This window comes from Leguminivora glycinivorella, chromosome 13, assembly GCF_023078275.1.
Source record: "Leguminivora glycinivorella isolate SPB_JAAS2020 chromosome 13, LegGlyc_1.1, whole genome shotgun sequence".
NCBI lineage: Eukaryota > Metazoa > Arthropoda > Insecta > Lepidoptera > Tortricidae > Leguminivora > Leguminivora glycinivorella.
Window position 1 is genome coordinate 11,046,539 of NC_062983.1, and position 18,986 is coordinate 11,065,524.

General features: G+C 35.7%; 2 protein-coding genes across 3 annotated transcripts; one reads left to right on the plus strand and one right to left on the minus strand.

The window, feature by feature from the left end:
* Positions 1 to 44: 44 nt before the first annotated feature.
* LOC125232546 (lopap-like) lies at positions 45 to 12,887 on the plus strand. 2 transcript variants are annotated; one of them, XM_048138253.1, is made up of 5 exons: positions 45 to 116; positions 6,271 to 6,348; positions 9,279 to 9,486; positions 10,054 to 10,152; positions 11,936 to 12,887. In XM_048138253.1, exons 2-5 carry the CDS (start codon positions 6,325 to 6,327, stop codon positions 12,118 to 12,120), a joined length of 516 nt encoding a protein of 171 aa, XP_047994210.1. In that variant the 5' UTR covers positions 45 to 116; positions 6,271 to 6,324; the 3' UTR covers positions 12,121 to 12,887. The 2 variants fall into 2 exon arrangements, with proteins under 2 accessions (XP_047994210.1, XP_047994209.1); XM_048138252.1 differs by lacking the exon at positions 45 to 116 and having other exon boundaries at positions 5,805 to 6,348.
* Positions 12,888 to 14,548: 1,661 nt separating this feature from the next.
* On the minus strand, positions 14,549 to 17,168 carry LOC125232544 (insecticyanin-A-like). Its single transcript, XM_048138249.1, has 4 exons — positions 17,013 to 17,168; positions 16,159 to 16,390; positions 15,350 to 15,451; positions 14,549 to 14,885 (listed from the first exon to the last, which is right to left on the minus strand). The coding sequence occupies exons 1-4, from the start codon at positions 17,124 to 17,126 to the stop codon at positions 14,695 to 14,697; spliced, it is 639 nt and encodes a 212-aa protein (XP_047994206.1). The 5' UTR covers positions 17,127 to 17,168; the 3' UTR covers positions 14,549 to 14,694.
* Between the last annotated feature and the right edge of the window lie 1,818 nt (positions 17,169 to 18,986).

Consider the following 18,986-nt stretch of genomic DNA (forward strand, 5'->3'; position numbering starts at 1 on the left):
TGAATAGATGAAGTCTACCGCCACCAGTTGAAGGCGCAGTCTGCTTCGGCTGCGTTGGCTGCGGCAGTCATCAGTAGCAGCACGGATAGCAGTGACCTTCGGGACGAAAGGTCGAGGTATAATGACAATGGCAATCCACAAAACGTTTATTTTCACTGTGTCTGTGCTGTACACTGCTGGCCAATTTTGTTGATTTTTTAGCAGAAATTTTCTAAGTTTAAAAAAAACCGGTCAAGTGCGAGTTGGACTCGCCCACCGAGGGTTCCGTACAAACTTTCAAACTCCCCAGTTAAAATAATCTCATGTTTTCACATAACTCTAACGACTTGACTAGAAGACAAAAGTATAGGTACTAATGAGCATTATTGTGTATAGCGCCATCTCTCGGTGAATTCGCTAACTAATTTGCGCGACCATAGTATGTTGGTTTTTCAGGGATTATTCTTTATAATGTTAACCGATTTAAACAATTTTTACTTTATTGGAAAGAAGATGATTTACGTAACATCTCGTATTAATTTGAAGTACTATATACATCCGCAAAGGTGGGTAAATTAAAAGTAAAAATGTGAAAAGTTTTTTGTGAATTAAAAAAAAAGTTTTCAAGATACAAACACGATTATATTTTTCCTGTAATATTTAGCATAAAACCAATGTTTCCTAAAATTTTCATAATTTTTCGTTGGTAAACTTCGGAGATAAGGGGGGGAACGGTATTTTTTTTTTTACATTTTCCTTCAAAATTCTTTTTTTCCACAACAAAAAAATTATAAAAAATAGTTTATTTACGTTCAATTTAAGCTCTTTCTAACGATACCCCACTTGACCTAGTAACTTGAAATTTACAGTTTGCCCCCCTTTCATTTTGGCCATTTTCTACAATTAAAATTAATAAATTTAAAAAAATATACCTTCTATTTGTAGAGGTTCACAATGTTCACAACTATTCCAAATTTCAAGTTGATAGCATTAGTAGTTCTCGAGATATTTAGGAATGTGACAGACGGACAGACAGACGGACAGAGTCGCACCATAAGGGTTCCTGTTGTACCTTTTTGGTACGGAACCCTAAAAACTTTCTAGCACGTCTTATCACTCGCTCGCACTACAATAATGGACAAAACAATCTTGATCCTTTCTATGGAATTTTGATAACAACCACAATCTACTATCTCGATATAAACTTTTGGTTTCTAATAAACATTATTTTGTACGAAAATACGAGAATATAGCGCGAAATAATATCAATTATGTTAAAATTTATTTAAAAAACTAAAGTAATAATTATAAAAGTAGACCCCATCCCAAATATTTGCTTTTGTTATATGATAAGTATTAGAGTAAAGTATATATTAATATTATGATAAAATAAGACAAATACAATTCTAATTACTTCAAGGTGGTGCTCAGGGTCTGATGATGGAGCCAGATGGTGGTCACCAATACTAATGAACAATATGAACAATATGACTATACAACTTCGTGGTTTACATGTCATTCTAGCATTTTCACTTTCACATTTCAAGTGCATATATACCACGAGTATAGGTTTTCGGGTGTGCTGATTTAAAAATTAATGACCGATTTGGAATCTGACATTGCTGACTGTCACTTTGACACAAAAGTCGTCATGGGTGTCGTAAAATAGGTTTTAGGGGGTGCTGATTCCAAAATTAATGACCAATGTGGAATCTGACATTGCTGACTGTCACTTTGACGCAAAAGTCGTCATGGGTGTCGTCAAATAGGTTTGCGGGGGTGCTGATTCCAAAATTAATGAACAATGTGGAATCTGACATTGCTGACTGTCACTTTGACACAAAAGTCGTCATGGGTGTCGTAAAATTGGTTTTAGGGGGTGCTGATTCCAAAATTAATGACCAATGTGGAATCTAACATTGCTGACTGCCACTTTGACACAAAAGTCATCATGGGTGTCGTAAAATAGGTTTTAGGGGGTGCTGATTCCAAAAATAATGACCAATGTGGAATCTAACATTGCTGACTGTCACTTTGACACAAAAGTCGTCATGGGTGTCGTCAAATAGGTTTCCGGAGGTGCTGTTTTGAAAATTAATGACCGATTTGGAATCTTGACATTGCTGACTGTCACTTTGACACAAAAGTCGTCATGGGTGTCGTCAAAAAGGTTTCCGGGGGTGCTGATTCCAAAATTAACGACTATTTTGGAATCTCACAGTGCTAATTGTCATTTTGACACAAAAGGAATCATGGGTGTAGTCAAATAGTTTTTAGGGGTACTGATTCCAAAATTAATGAAATGATTTAAAAAGTAATGACCGATTTGGAACCTGACATTGCACAGTACCCCTGGAAACCTATTTGATGACACCCATAACGACTTTTATGTCAAAGTGACAGTCAGCAATGTCAGATTCCAAATTGATCATTAATATTGAGATCAGTACCCATGAAAACCTATTTGAAGACACCCATGATCACTTTTGTGTCAAAGTGACAGTCAACAGTGTCAGATTCCAAATTGGTCATTAGTTTTCAAACACCTCCGGATACCTATTTGACGACACCCATGACGACTTTTGTGTCAAAGTGACAGTCAGCAATGTCAGATTCCAAATTGGTCACTAATTTTGGAATCAGCACCCCTAAAACCTATTTTACGACACCCATGACGACTTTTGTGTCAAAGTGACAGTCAGCAATGTCAGATTGAACATTGGTCATTAATTTTGGAATCAGCACCCCCTAAAACCTATTTTACGACACCCATGACGACTTTTGTGTCAGAGTGACAGTCAGCAATGTCAGATTGAACATTGGTCATTAATTTTGGAATCAGCGCCCCCTAAAACCTATTTTATGACACCCATGACGACTTTTGTGTCAAAGTGACAGTCAGCAATGTCAGATTCCACATTGGTCATTAATTTTGGAATCAGCACCCCCTAAAACCTATTTTACGACACCCATGACGACTTTTGTGTCAAAGTGACAGTCAGCAATGTCAGATTCCAAATTGGTCATTAATTTTGGAATCAGCACCCCCTAAAACCTATTTTACGACACCCATGACGACTTTTGTGTCAGAGTGACAGTCAGCAATGTCAGATTGAACATTGGTCATTAATTTTGGAATCAGCACCTCCTAAAACCCATTTTACGACACCCATGACGACTTTTGTGTCAAAGTGACAGTCAGCAATGTCAGATTCCACATTGGTCATTCATTTTGGAATCAGCACCCCCTAAAACCTATTTTACAACACCCATGATGACTTTTGTATCAAAGTGACAGTCAGCAATCTGAGGTACTACATATTCGTAATCTGAAAGTAATCAAGTCAATAATTTCAGTTATTTTGAATCGACTATGATTCCGAATTATTGGTAATAGTAATGATTGTATAGATGATTAGTGATTCCTTTACATGTAATGGTAATTTACCGTTTCACTTGATTACATTACAAGTAATCTGACACCCAGTAGTGTCAGATTACAAAGTAAAATCAAGTAATCGTGTAATCCGGAATCGATTACGATTTCCCCATCTCTGGGTTTAGTTATATGGTTCATTGGTACTGGTGACCACCATCTGGCTCCATCATCAGACCCTGAGTACCACCTCTTGTCAAAGGTCTTGTTGAGACGAACCCAACGAGCCTAAACACGAAGTCGTTTACTTACATGGTTCACTGGTACTGGTGACCACCTTCTGGCTCCATCATCAGATCCCGAGTACCATCTTGATGTGTCTTATCATCTTGACCGTATTGTAATTTTCACATTTTTATCATCACAATGTTGTAATACTTTAACATTCAAACATAACAAAGTATTACAAAAGCAAATATTTACGGATCTAGGATCAAATTCGTTGGTCGCTGTTTACACACACACAATGCGAGGATAGCCCGTGTATAAACAAGGCGTCCGACCCACACAACGATAAATATTCTCGACGTTTGCGATGAAAACTCGGAGACCAAAGCGACATACGTCTTACCTCCTCGAGCTCCGGCGCGGCACTGAAATCGCAGGCGTCCGTCGCCGGTAAAATAGCGACAGGAAGGCTAGTTTTCAAAAAATTGGCAAAAAATCATGATAAAATATTATAACGACAAATGGATAACAGCAGTTTAAGCACATTGTGCAGATTATTTATATACTAAAATAACTTCGATAACATGTAGATTTTCGGAGAAATGATCACTTGTTTCGATGTATTTTCAAGACAAAATTGAGTTCGTTTTACTTTCAATTTCTCAATTTCAAAGGATTAAATGATAAATATTGTTTAATGGGCCTAAAGTACAAGATATTAGGAATTTAAATTTACCGCATTTATGAGAGTGAGCTTATCAAATTGTACATAATAAGAGCTCCGAAATCTGTGCTTCGCGCGGTTTTTCCTAAACGAGCATCAGAAAAAAAATCATTACTAATTGAAAACGCTTTTTCATCCATATGTTTTTTAATGAACCGACAGTTAATTAGATTTTCTAACTGAAACAAGTACTTTAACTGTCTTTTAGTATGAGTAAAGTGTACAATTTTGCCGATAAATATTGTACATTTTACAATATATCGCCTTTTTTTGTCATAGCGCTCTTAAACATTCAATGGGAGACGTTGATTACGATTTGATAATAAAACAGTTCGAATTTGCTGCTGCTGAAAATGAATACACTGTGTTTTTTTTGTTTTCCGTTAAATTCGACACTTACCTAGGTTCACTATCAGGAACCACCCTGTTAATCACTTTTAGTTAAATTCGAAAATGAAATTTTTTCATCATTTTCATAAATAATAAATGAATTTATTAGTGTAAGAGACCCTTAAGAATAACATTCAAGTTAGTGTCAAGTGATTGACGGCACATGTCAAAACAAATAACATTTAGGAATTGGTAAAGGCTGTCACAGACGTGTTCAGTAATTATCTTTATTTTTTTAATAACTCGATAACCCTAAGAGTTAAGACGCTATAGTTTCTTAGAGAAATTAATTGTATTTGAGCTAAAGAACCTTCCCTTAAAGTTAACGTAATTGAATAAAAACAGGGTGTATAAGTATTATAGGTTAATGATTCCAGCCAGTCGCTTTTTGGTGAAGGAAAACATTGTGAGGAAACCGGACTAATACCAGTAAGGTCTAGTTTACCCTTCGGGTTGGAAGGTCAGATGGCAGTCGCTTTTGTAAAAACTAGTGACTACGCCAAATCTTGGGATTAGTTGTCAAAGCGGGCCCCAGGCTCCCATGAGCCGTGGCAAATGCCGGAATAACGCAAGGAGGATGATATGTTTGACCATATCTAATTTAAGGAGTGAATGTGTAAACAACTTGTACTTTGGAGCCCAACCCAAAATCGCGAAATATAATCAGTTGTTAAATACAAAACAAAAACATTTTTTTTTTTTCAAAATTGTGACTGACTCAACTGTGACATAACAAAATGCCGTATACCATTGGGACCTGATGTATGTTTTGTGTCACAAGGATTTGATGAAATTGAACTTGTATGGTCACACGTGTTAGGCTCCAGAGATCCTTTTTGTCGACCGGTCTGGCGCAGTCGGTAGTGACCCTGCCTGCTACGCCGCGGTCCCGGGTTCGAATCCCGGTAAGGGCATTTATTTGTGTGATGAGCACAGATATTTGTTCCTGAGTCATGGATGTCTTCTATGTATATAAGTATTTATATATTATATATATCGTTGTCTGAGTACCTGCAACACAAGCCTTCTTGAGCTTACCGTGGGACTCAGTCAATCTGTGTAACAATGTCCTATAATATTTATTTATTTATTTATTTAGGAAGGCAAAAAATCGGCCTGAGTGGAGAGCACTGCAACGTACAGCGACTTATGGTGGTCACGACCCTCAGTCATGATGTTTCGACGTAGAAGAAGAATGTTTTGTGCCTTGTTGTGTGCCACGGTAACGGGCACAAGTGTCGAACTTATGCCCGTTTCTTGCTCGACAAGTAACAATTAAAAGTAACAAGTAGAAGAGGTACTTGGTATCAATACATTCTTGATGGTCAGGCAATGAAAAGCGATGTTTCACTGTCGGTCGATAGTCATCGTAATGCATCAGTTTCCGTACTCAAACATCAACATGAGATTTTAATCTTAACCTTATCACATACAGATAAACGTTGATAATCTGACTTCCACTCACGATACCAGAGATGAAATACCGCAGCCATTCTTAGTTATAGCTATAGTAGTGTAATAAAAAATGGATAAAAATATTTATGGTGTACTATTTTTCATTTGTTTCATTCAGTGTTTGTGTGTGGCGCAAATATTGAAGTTTGGAACATGTCCTGATGTCAAGACTATGAAATATTTTGAGCTGGAAAAGGTACGTTATAGATTTATTATAATATCCTATTAATTTTAATTGTGATAGCTCAATCCAATGCAAAATTCTATACCTCTTCGCGAATGGCAAAATATACAAGTTCGAGCCATCTACGAAAACGTATAAATATATTTACCTAGGTAATCACTTATACATCTTAAAATCACATCTAGGTACATAAGTGTGCTACTTCTTAGTTTTAATAGAGTATAAGTTCCGTCTATACACATTAATTACATCACATTAGCATCACATAGCTAGCCATTTTTTTTTTCTTTAAAGTTGTCCACCCCACTTTTTTGAATTTGGAATTTTTTACGTGGTTTCCACTCAGAATCGCGAGCTCTTTCAATCCTAATAGGAGAAAAAAGTGTCTCAAAGTGTTTTCCCCATTCCGTTACCATTTTTAGGGTTCCGTACCTCAAAAGGAAAAAACGGAACCCTTATAGGATCACTTTGTTGTCCGTCTGTCCGTCCGTCCGTCCGTCTGTCAAGACCCTTTTTCTCAGGAACGCGTGGAGGTATGAAGCTGAAATTTATATCAATTACTCAGGTCTACTGTCCCTTGAAGCTGTGAAAAAATCAAACTTCTAAGCCAACGCAATCAAAAGATACAGCCGTTTATGCCGCAAATTTTCGACACTTGCAAGGGAATCAAAACCTACAGGGTGCTTCCCGTGAACTCAGAATCTTGAAATTTGGTACGAAGCAACGTCTTATAGCATAGATAAAGGAAAAATTACGAAAACCATAAATTTTTAGTTAAATCACATAATATATATTTTTTTTTAATAATTTTAAACTTACTACCCATTTCCTCATAAACGCGTAGAGGTATTAAATTGAAATTCATACCAAATACTCAGGTCTATAATACCTTTAAGCTGTAACAAAATCAAACTTCTATGTCAACGCAATCAAAAGAAACAGCAATTTAAGCTGCATATTTTGAAACTCGCAAGTACTCGCAAGGGAATCAAAACCTAAAGGGTACTTCCAGTCGACCTAGAATCTTGAAATTTGGCATGAAGCAACGTTTTATAGCACACATAAAGGAAAAATTCCGAAAACCTTAAATTTTTAGTTACATTACAAAATATATATTTTTAGGGTTTTTAATAAATATAAACTTATTACTTTTTTCCTCATGAACGCGTAGAGCTATCAAGTTGAAATTCATATCAAATACTTAGATCTAATTGCCTTTAACCCGTGAAAAAAAAAAAATTCTAAGTCAACGCAAAAACGCAAAACGCAAAAGTACAACCATTGATACCGCATATTTTGAAACTCGCAACTACACGCAAGGGAATTAAAACCTAAAGACCACTTCCCGTTGACATAGAATCTCGAAATTTGGTAAGAAGCAATAGCTTACAGCACAGGTAACAGAAAAATTCCGAAAAGCTTAAAATTTTAAGTAGTTATACCACCAAAAAAATTGTGATTGTAAACATAATTGTAGTTACAGCAATGACCGCGAGTTATTATACTATGTATGGGGAGGGCAACATTAACACACACACATAACTTTTTCAGTCACCATTTACAGGTCTGGTTCAAATTTAATACTTAATTAATATTTTTGAACCAGATTTCTAAATAGTGACTAAAAAACTTAGTAAATAAATAACTTTAATAAAAGAACTTTCGCAAGTCTGCTGCAAGGCTAGTATAAGTGTTTCAGTTATATTATAGATAAATGATATGTGTTAATAAATAAATGATATGTAAAAATAATAATAAAATAAAGGATTACTTAAACGATAAAGAGATCTTTGTCTTAAATTTATGCTCCTCCATCTTTCCCCATTGTAATGTTATGAATTTCATTTTGCAATAAAAATACCATAGTTATGACTCGATTGTCGTAATGAACGAACTTTGTAAACCTTGCAGGTTTGTACGGAACCCTCGGTGCGCGAGTCCGACTCGCACTTGGCCGGTTTTTTCATACATTTTGTATGGCGGTAACGGAATGGAAGGTTTGAAAAATATATGGAAATCATGGAACATTTTTTTTCTTCTATCAGGATCGAAAGACCTCGCGTTTCTGAGTATGAATCACGTAAAAAATACCCATGTTACAAAAAATGTGGGGTGGACAACTTTGAAAAAAATGGCGCAGCTAAATCATGTCGAAAGAACTAATACTCTGCAAATTATAAGCAATTAGAAAGAGAAGTGGGGGCGTCTCTTAAATGACACGGACGGACAGGATACATTTACATATAAAGGGATTTACCATAAAACCATTAAATGCAAACAAAAAGTAGTCAATACAATACAATACAAATATTCTTCATTGTTCACCAATATAACAAGATTACATTTAAAAAAGCACATAACTTTAATTAACTATGGTAGACAACAGGCGGTCTTATCGCTAAAGAGCGATCTCTTCCAGACAACCTTTGGGTAGTGGAGACAAGACACAAAAAACAACTGATTTGAGTAGGTGATGCAGTGAGTGATAGAAAACGTTAAATAATCTTAATACTAATAAACATACATAAATAGGAATTAAAATAAACCTAAATATACTGCACATATATAAATACTATAACAACACAGCTACGAATGTACATAGATCAAAAACAATGCGGCCAATAGCGATAAAGGAAAATGAAACAGGACCATCAATAAATATTGTATTATGGAATAGATAAATACTGCCTGGAAAGTAAAGGAATCGTTGAAGAATTTAGAAGAGGATGACGGGACGGGACGGGAGATAATTTCGGGAAGATCTGATAGATTGAACAAAACTAAAGCGGTCTTTGAGATAGCGGGGAGTTGAAGGGTTAAACAGTATATTTTAAAGGAGAGAAAGTATATGAAGGTTACGTCTGCGACGAATGAGTCCTCTTTTAAATCGTGGTAACGTGATAAAGTCCTATCAAAGTACTTCATTTAATTACTCTTTCCAGTTCCTTGGTGTCTGGTACGAAATAGAGCGTTTCCCGACCTGGTACGAGGACCACGGCGCCTGCGCGTATAAGCGCATAAGCTCTTGCGGGCGACACATTGAAATTGAACATGTTTACGTAAAGGATGGGATCGAATACGTACTTCATGTCAACACGACTTATAATGCTGGAGATGAGGCGGTTTTTATCATCCAGGAAAGTAATATCGGTAAGTATTTCTTTAAATGTAAAGAACGTATTCCTTTAATTTTTTTTTTATTATGAATGGGCTACTCTTAACCACAGACTAGCCAAAAGCGAAGACGTGGCCTACGATGGAGTGAGCTCACGCAGAAGATGCCTATTCACCCTTCATTTGGGTCGCCGGGTATATACGAAAAATACTGTTTATAATTTTTATGTACATATGTAGCAATAATAAATATTATGTTTCCCCTCACATATTTGAAAAATTATTCAGCGAAACAGGCATTTCCGCGGGCTGCAGATATAGCCGACCCTCATTTTCTCTCCTACCAGCCTAGCCGAAATAACAATTGTTGTCGCTAGACGCCGATCGAAACGCAGTTTGGCTCTGTCGCGCAATACAGAAAGGCGATAGAGATAGCTAGCTACGAATACGGTATTGTCGTAAGCGTTTGTGCATTTTGCTACATACCTTGTAAACTAATTAAAATGAAACGGTTTAAGTTATTACTGCAGCCCAAGGGTACCATTAAAATTCAGAAATGAAATTATCTACATTATTTACACCGTGTCATAAAATTCATTTCAGATCCAATGGGCATACCAATATCAGTTTTGACGACGGATTATACCAACTACGCCGTTATTTACGGCTGTAGGAACAGTGAAGAAATGGACCTTATGTATAGTAAGTACTTATACCAAAAATATATTCATATGAAATTATGCTAAGACGAGGCATTGTGGCTCGCTTGTCGAAAAGTTATCATCAGTCAGGTAAGCAAGGTCGCGTGATAAACGATATGACGTCAGGCCGTCCTTTTCGCACTAATTGTAAGTGCGATAGGGGGTGTACTCTTGTTTCGCCGACAAACTTTTCATCGAATATCATTTCATCGACAACAAATCATCGAAAGTTTAGTTCGAGTAAAATTGTTTCGAGTAATTTTGTTTCAACTACTATTTATTTGAAATTTTCTTAGTTTTAATAAATACTATTCAACTAATATTTCTTCATCGCTGATTCATTTCAAAGTACTTCAAATAGCAGAACTACAAAACATCGCAATTCATTTATTCGACGTATTATTACAAAACATTCTCATTTGTCGCACTACACATTTATGGATGTTTTATTCTAGGAAACTTCAAATTCTTAGAACAAATTAAATTATTCTCATTTGAAAATATTTTAATTTGTATTTTTAAGTAGTAACACTACTATTATACTATTAAACTTCAAATTGTCGATTTTATCGTGGCACATCACATACGTCCATAATTAAACTATGACCATTGGCTTTAATCCTATATTAGAGTACCAGTAGGTTTAGGTTAGGTTAGAACTGCGAATTGCGATGCTACAAAACGATGAACGGGTTTTAAAGTAGGTTTAGGTTAGGTTAGAACTGTGACCACACACAAAAACGACCAGCTTACAGAGTAGGTTTAGGTTAGGTTAGAACTGCGACCTACACGACAACGAATAGCTTTTAAATTAGGTTTAGGTTAGGTTAGAACTGTGACCACACACAAACAAATAGTTTACAGAGTAGGTTTAGGTTAAGTTCGACCTGTGATTTACACAGAAGCAAACGCATTGCAGAGTAGGTTTAGGTTAGGTTAGAACTGCGACCCTACACATCAACGAACGGTTTATAGATATAGTAGGTTTAAGTTAGGTTAGAACTGTGACCACAGACAAAAACAAACAGTTTACAGAGTAGGTTTAGGTTAGGTTAGAACTGTGATCACACAGAAACAAACGGCTTGCAGAGTGGGTTTAGGTTAGGTTAAAACTGTGACCCTACACAACAACGAACCTTTTTTAAAGTAGGTTTAGGTTAGATTAGAACTGTGACTAAACAAACAGTTTATAAATTGTAAAATTTTAGAAGAAATCATAATTGAAATAATATTATTCGTAATGAATTGTATTTAATGTAAAACAAAATGAAATGAAAAAACACGAAATGAAACACCACGATATAAAGTATACTCGGAATAACTTATCTACGAAGTAAAAGCCTACGGTTTGATTTTACTTGTGTCGATTGTTCTACGATATGAACTGTCGATGAAATGAAATTATTTGAAACGTTGTCTTTGAAATAATATTCGAACAAGTGTCTGTCGGCGATTCAAGGGTAAACCGCGATAGGGTTGCATCGCCGATGCGATAAAGTTTATTCCACAAGTGTGCTACGCCCGCAGATCTCATATAGAGCCAAGATTAGAACTGTACAGGCCCTAAATTCACAAACTACACAAAATACATTACATGACTTAGTCGTGTCGTTACTACTTCTACAAGAGCTATTGTATAAAAAAAGTATTGAACAGTGAATACATTTTATATGTAGGTAATTATCATGTGCCGGTAGCGAAAAGGCCTCAATCTACCCAAGCCTTTCGTGATTTCGGGGCTGTTTCCATAAAAAAAAATATGTAAAAAAAAATATCATCATCAGTTTCAGCCTGGATCGCCTCCCGTTCTTCCACTCTCGACCCGGAGACGCTAGGCAAGGCGCGTCGTGAGCTGAGCTCCATTCCCTTTGCTAGTGCCGCGTATTTGGAGAAGGTGGAGCAACAGAAATGCGGGTTCCACTGGACAGCGCATGTTGAAGCTGTTGTTCATATCGACGAAGAATCTTAGACGACTGTTTATATGACAGTGATAAATAAATAAATATTACAGGACATTCTTACACAGATTGACTGAGGCCCACGGTAAGCTCAAGAAGGCTTGTGTTGTGGGTACTCAGACAACGATATATATAATATACAAATACTTATATACATAGAAAAAATCCATGACTCAGGAACAAATATCTGTGCTCATCACACAAATAAATGCCCTTACCGGGATTCGAACCCGGGACCGCGGCGCAGCAGGCAGGGTCACCACCGACTGCGTCGGACCGATAGTGATAGATTAAATACTTTGATTTGATAGTGCTTGTGCGACCGAGCTTCACTTGGAGTTGCGCTTTTTTTTATTCTACGTCATTGGCAAACAAGCATACGGTCCGCCTGATAGAAAGCGGTCACCGTCACCTATGGATGGACGCCTGCAACTCAAGGAGTATCACGTGCACGTTGCCAACCCATTAGAAACTTGTACACTCATTTTTGCTGTGCTAAGTACACGGCAAAATAGAGTGTACAACCTCCAAGGAGGGTTTAGGTTGCCGACGGTCCGTGTCACCAGCACACCGCACCCTCGTTGAGCTCTTTAATTTTGTGTTTAATAATGCGAAAGAAAAGCGCATGGAAACTCGAAAATAAGGAGCAAATAAGGACTCCTGGCAAATAAGGAGTTGAAAGAAAACGAAACTGTGACATTGCAGTGACAGGTTGCCAGCATCTCGCCTACGCCACAATTTAACCCATATCCCATAGTCGCCTTCTACGACACCCACGGGAAGAAAGGGGGCGGTGAAATTCTTAACCCGTCACCACACAGGCTTAGCTTGATATGTGTTAAATGTCAAATATTAATATTAGCGCCATCTAGCCGAGCGTTCCTCAAAGGTGTAACGCCATCTAGGCTACCGTACCTTTTTCTCAAGGGCTTTGAGGTACGTTTTTTTCTTAGACTTTATCCGTCTATACGGAGTTACATATGTCTTTGCCTACAGTAGAGGTGGAGAATCAGATACCAATATTTATCTGAAGAGTAAATAATATGATTGGTTCATTGATATTAGATAGATGAGTACATATTTTAGTACTTTGGTTTATATTGTCATGCTATGAAGTTTAACTACATTTTACAAATTTCCGCGGCATTGTAAATAACACAATACGTATTAGGATAGGACTATAGTCTGGAAAAAAAGAGTAGATTTTAAAAGTTTCTCAAATGTGTGAGAAAAGGAGACAACGCTATTATGTTACTACCTTTTTATTTTATAATATTTTTTGCCGAGCTGTTATTTGGTAGGCAAGGTGCATTAAGGTAATTACGAATTACAGAAATGCTCGGATAATTTCGAAAGGGGAATCTTAATACGATGTAAATAATGGTGATTTTTATGCGACTTTCGAAATTAGACAACTTTCGGAATTACTCTAATGCACCTAATAAATTGTATTAAAATAATTTGTGACTTTACAATTTCTAATGTTATTGATGTTATAATGAATAGTGAAATGATAGACAAACCGCAAACCAAATTATAAGAGTGCTATTTCGAGTTACCTACTGAAAATTACAATAATTGTTTTTTTTTTAATTATTTTAGGTCACAGTAAGGTACAACGGGGCAAATTTCGACCGGGGGGCCAATGTAACTAATACATTTTTTCCATTATTACACTATGATGCTAAGTTTTACATGTATCCTCTAAACACGCCTACCATGTATTACCGGTGGACACTCTTGCAAACATTGTAATACATGGAAAATGGACCAGTTACATTTGCCCCCCAGTCGAGATTTGCCCCGCTGTACCTTATTATTATTTCACATACATACGTAAGTACTCATTGTTGTCTTATTATTTATATTTTGTACATAATAATTATTTATTTTATATTAATTAACCTGTACATAAAATACACATTTAAAACAAACCTAAAATACATATTAAAACTTTTTGAAATTAATTACATATTATTATAACTATTTCTACCTCCTTGCTAACTTGATTACTCATAGTATCAGTATTTAAAGTTGTACCTACCTACTTAGTTAATTTAGATGTATACTTCCATTTCAACTTAGTTCCTACTTAGGATTAAGAAAAATTTTGAAACATGCATGTCGTGTTTGCCTGTAATTGGGTGAATACTCGAGCAAGTTTATCTTAAACCAATTTTAATGTATAAGTATAATTGTATTACACCTGTTGGTAAACCTAAATAAATAAATAAATAAAAACCTAGTGTAAACTTTTTATTTCAACCATACCTACATGTGCGTTATTATGGGAACAAATCAAATTATTTTAACAAATATTTTGATTTTTTTTTCTTTAATATATGACATCTTATTTTCGATTTTTTTTTCATTCCTACATATATTATTACATTAACACATTAGGAATTTTTTTAAATATAATTTAGATGAAAAAAAATATTGAGTTCTTATGTCCTTTATTTTTCACCTCACGATCTATGATGATACCGATAAGAAAGAACCTAAATAAAAATGTAGACTTTATTAAGTCTTATTCAATTAAAAATCTTGGTTTCATTATGTAAGCTACTCCATTAATAAGTTATTTAAATCGGTACTGGATATCTAAACGTCATAGGTTCAGTAGCCGCATCCTCATAGTATTTTGGTTGGCATTTAGACCACTCTTCCTTCACCAGTTTCGAAGGGTCTACTCCGATCTGTTGCAAGGGCTTAGTCGCGAGGGCCAATGATACCTCGTTGAGTAGATGGGATCTAGATAGGACCCAAACGTAAACTGAAATGAAAAAAGAAATTAATATAGCAAATGAATATAAAATTGTTGGACCGATAAGGACTGTGTGATCTTATTTTTTTTTACATTGAATAGGTAGACGTTTGACCACCATCACACCATGATGGTAAGTAATGATGCGGTCTATGGTGGAGCACGCTTACCTATGAGGTACCTATTTAATGACTGAATTACATTAGATTGCACTGAACAGGAGCGAAATCTTGAACAAATTCTAGTATCGGATTCCAATATCCACTTTAGGTGAGCCAGCGCAGTAAGCAAACTTAATAGGTATAAAAAATAATTTATAATTATCAGAAGGCAAATAATGTTGCATTACGAAAATTTTTGAGTTTTTCACATCCAGATATCTTAAAGTGCCTAATGGCAACTGACTGAAACTAACTATGGTTGAGATTATTTGATATGGATTAAATAATAAATGTACAAAGCTGAATACTTACTGTAATGTTTGTCGATCAAAGGGCTATATTCGCAAGTGTAAACGGTAGCGTAGTAGTTGTAGTTGGTTGCCAACACTCTAAATGGATATTTTCTTGTTTTTACTGAAAATTAATTTAAATGGTTGAATTAAGGAGATATAGGTACAGAACATTTAATAATCGTTAATGAAATTGGTAACAACGAATTTCGTTAAGTGCGAATTATAGTTATTACAAATATTTGTAAAGTCTTGGCATTCAAGGGCCCTATGTCTTCTGGTGCCTCTCAATCTCATTAAGACTGCTCACTTACACTGATCATGTAAAGTACAACCTAAGTATTTGTACTTTGTGTCTATAAAACTGATAATGAATCGAGTGTAAAAATGACTTATTCGAAACCCAAAAAACTGACATATCGTGCAGACGTTCCGCTGATGTCACAAAAAACAGGGCCACTTGCACCACCCGCTTAACTCAGGGTTAGTGGGCTGTCAACTGTCAAATTCCATATAAAATGGTGGTGGTTAACCCTCCATTTTCGGTGGTGAAAGTGACCCATATGAGTGAATCCAAGTATAAGTAACACGAGTCACGCCTTCATTGAGTGTTTATTTGAACTACAGCCACAAATGAAAGGATCTTTGCATATATAGGGAAAGTAACACTTATTTAAAGATACGTAGATTATCACTTGAAGTTCCATCGTGAATAAATGGAACATGCAACAAAATCGTGACTTATGTTACTCTTGCCGCGAATTGACCCTTATCGAATTACTACATTCAGCTGTCAATTGCACATCATTTCGATTACAAGTAAGCACTTACATCTTCTAGGCGCATTTTCAAACTGAAACTCAATGTCTAAGTACGCTGGCTTCTCAATATCAGACGGTATGACGATCCTCCCCATACTGTATCTATGGAACAGCCCTCGGTCCACCCTGGACTGGTTCAGGTATACCCCAGTAGGTTTGGTAATGAGGTTAAGTACTGAGCAGTTGTTGTGGCGGTGTCCATCACTGGAGTAATAGTGGGTTTGGTACCATTCGTTGTAGAACTGAAACCATGTTTTTTCGAGACTTAAATAAATAACAACATGTCACAGTTTCTTTTTCTTTCAACCCCTTATTTGCCAAGAGTGGCACTGAAGCTTTAGTAGTTTCATGTGTTCTGCCTACCCCTTTATGGGATACAGGCGTGATTGTATGTATGATTGTATGTATGATTGTATGTTTGTTAAATAAATACCACCCATGTGTAATGTTTTTTGTAGGTATTAATTTATTTTTAACTTTTATTGCGTTAGAAAAACAAAACGATTTCATCTTGTCCTTAGAGTGTGAATAAGTATTGCCAGAAATTAGTTCTCGTTCTTTTACTTACACTAAAGGAACAAATAGATATATAATAAGGAGATAAATATTACTGCGAAACACAAACAGTAAAGTAATACGTATATAATAGAAGTAAATACTAAAAATAAACAAAATACATATTCTAATTTAACTTTAACTGCCGAGTGGTAATAATACTTTTATTCAAAAAATCTCATACATTTTACTCTATTAAATAACCATAAAATATTAACGCTTACTTCTACTTCTACGTACGAAAATCCCTATACTGTTTACACAACAAATACCTTTATAAAATAGGTACCATTATCATTTATCACTTACTTCAGCCAGTCTGAAATCTTCTTTCAAATTCACATTCTCCGGACATTTACCAGGTAAAGTAAAATACCCAAACACGTAACAAACCAACGACACGAATATTAAAACCCTCAACATAGTGTTAATCGCTCAGTTTCTTGTTTAAAAGTAAACAACACTGAAAGCGCGTCTATAAGACTGTAGACGAGGTCAGAGGTTATCTTAGGTGTGATATTTATGATATAATAATTAAATGGAGTAAATATTTATATAAACAGTTACTGGAAATGAGATTGCATTTGAATGTTGTTATTAGTTTAATTTTCCTCAAGAAAATTACTTAAATTCTAGACTGGAAATGTATTTATTTACATTTGTTGATTATTGATATATTATTTACTTTAAATTATGTATCTAAATATACGTACCTATATGAAAGAAGAAACTGACTGACTGACTATCAACGCACAGCCGAAACCGCTGGTCCTAGAGATTCCAAATTTGGCACGTAGGTTCCTTATAGGGTGGAGAGAAGCACTTATTTTTTTTATTATTTTTTTTCAGCTTTTATTTATCTATTAAACCCAATAAAATAAAATAATAGACCTTTATTATTTACATACTCGTACAACAAATCACTGAAACATAAAAACTAAAAACGTGAATGATAAGATTAATTCTAAGAAAAATCATGTTACTGTTGATTTGTTTATGACAGTCAAGTTCTTGAAAACGATTGTATTATCTATTGACAAATTCGACTTATCCATTTGACCTTCACCTAAAGACATGTTCACAATGTAACTATACAAAAATCGCTCGATTTGGTAGATTTTAAAATCCGATGGATTCGCTCGATGGATTTTAATTACAATTTGCACACTAAAAAAATTTTAAATGTTAAGTTGTTGCCTGTGTGGTGACGGGTTAAGAATTTCACCACCCCCTTTCTTCCCGTGGGTGTCGTAGAAGGCGACTATGGGATATGGGTTAAATTGTGGCGTAGGCGAGAGGCTGGCAACCTGTCACTGCAATGTCACCGTTTCGTTTTCTTTCAACCCATTATTTGCCAAGAGTGACACTGAAGCTTTAGTGGTTTCGTGTGTTCTGCCTACCCCTTTATGGGATACAGGCGTGATTGTATGTATGTATGTAAGTTTTTGTACAGAAATCACGAAGAGTACTATTTAGTTGACATATCTGGGTGCGTAGCCGAATGGCACAAATGCTCACGAAACGCTCACGAAACGAAACGCTAGTAGATATCTATCTCTATCGCTCGTGCGTATTCGCGCGACAGAGCCAGACTAACTGGTGCGGCGTTTCGTTTTCGTTTGGCGTCGGAGAAATGCCATTCGGCTACGCACCCTGGCGAATTCCTCGCACATCGTATCAACATTGCGATGCCACTGGCTTCCTTGTATATTATATTAGTACAATCAGTGCCTTGCTTGCCTGTCTCAATGGCCCATTTTAGATTTAAGTATCTGTTACGTTATGTGGTTTTTCTAAGTTTCACTATTGTAATTTCCTCATGTATCTAGATAATAAAAAAACTTATAATATTGTGACAGGTATGTTGATTCATTAGCCGACTTAAAGTGGACCATTACTATTATCTTGTAACACTTCAATGAAGTTGTTATATTAGTAAGTATGTACATTGTATTGAAATCCAAACAAGTGTGAAAACTAGGTAACAGGACTAGGCATGTAAAGTGCTAATTATCGCAGAGAATTGTGCGTAAAAGTGCATTTTATAAGGTAATGCGCCATATAGCATAAATAAGAAAGGATCTTACAATTTTTTTTCGATTATAATAATATCTCTAGATAATTGGATTTGTGACAGAGGGTTCCTTTTGTACGGTTTAAAACTAGACGCGAGGGTCTAGTTTTAGACCATAAGATAATAAGCACTGCATCGATCTTATCTAAAATTACCAGTAATTGGCCAAGTGTGTAGTTCTCACGAAAGAGGATACTTATTCGTCGTAG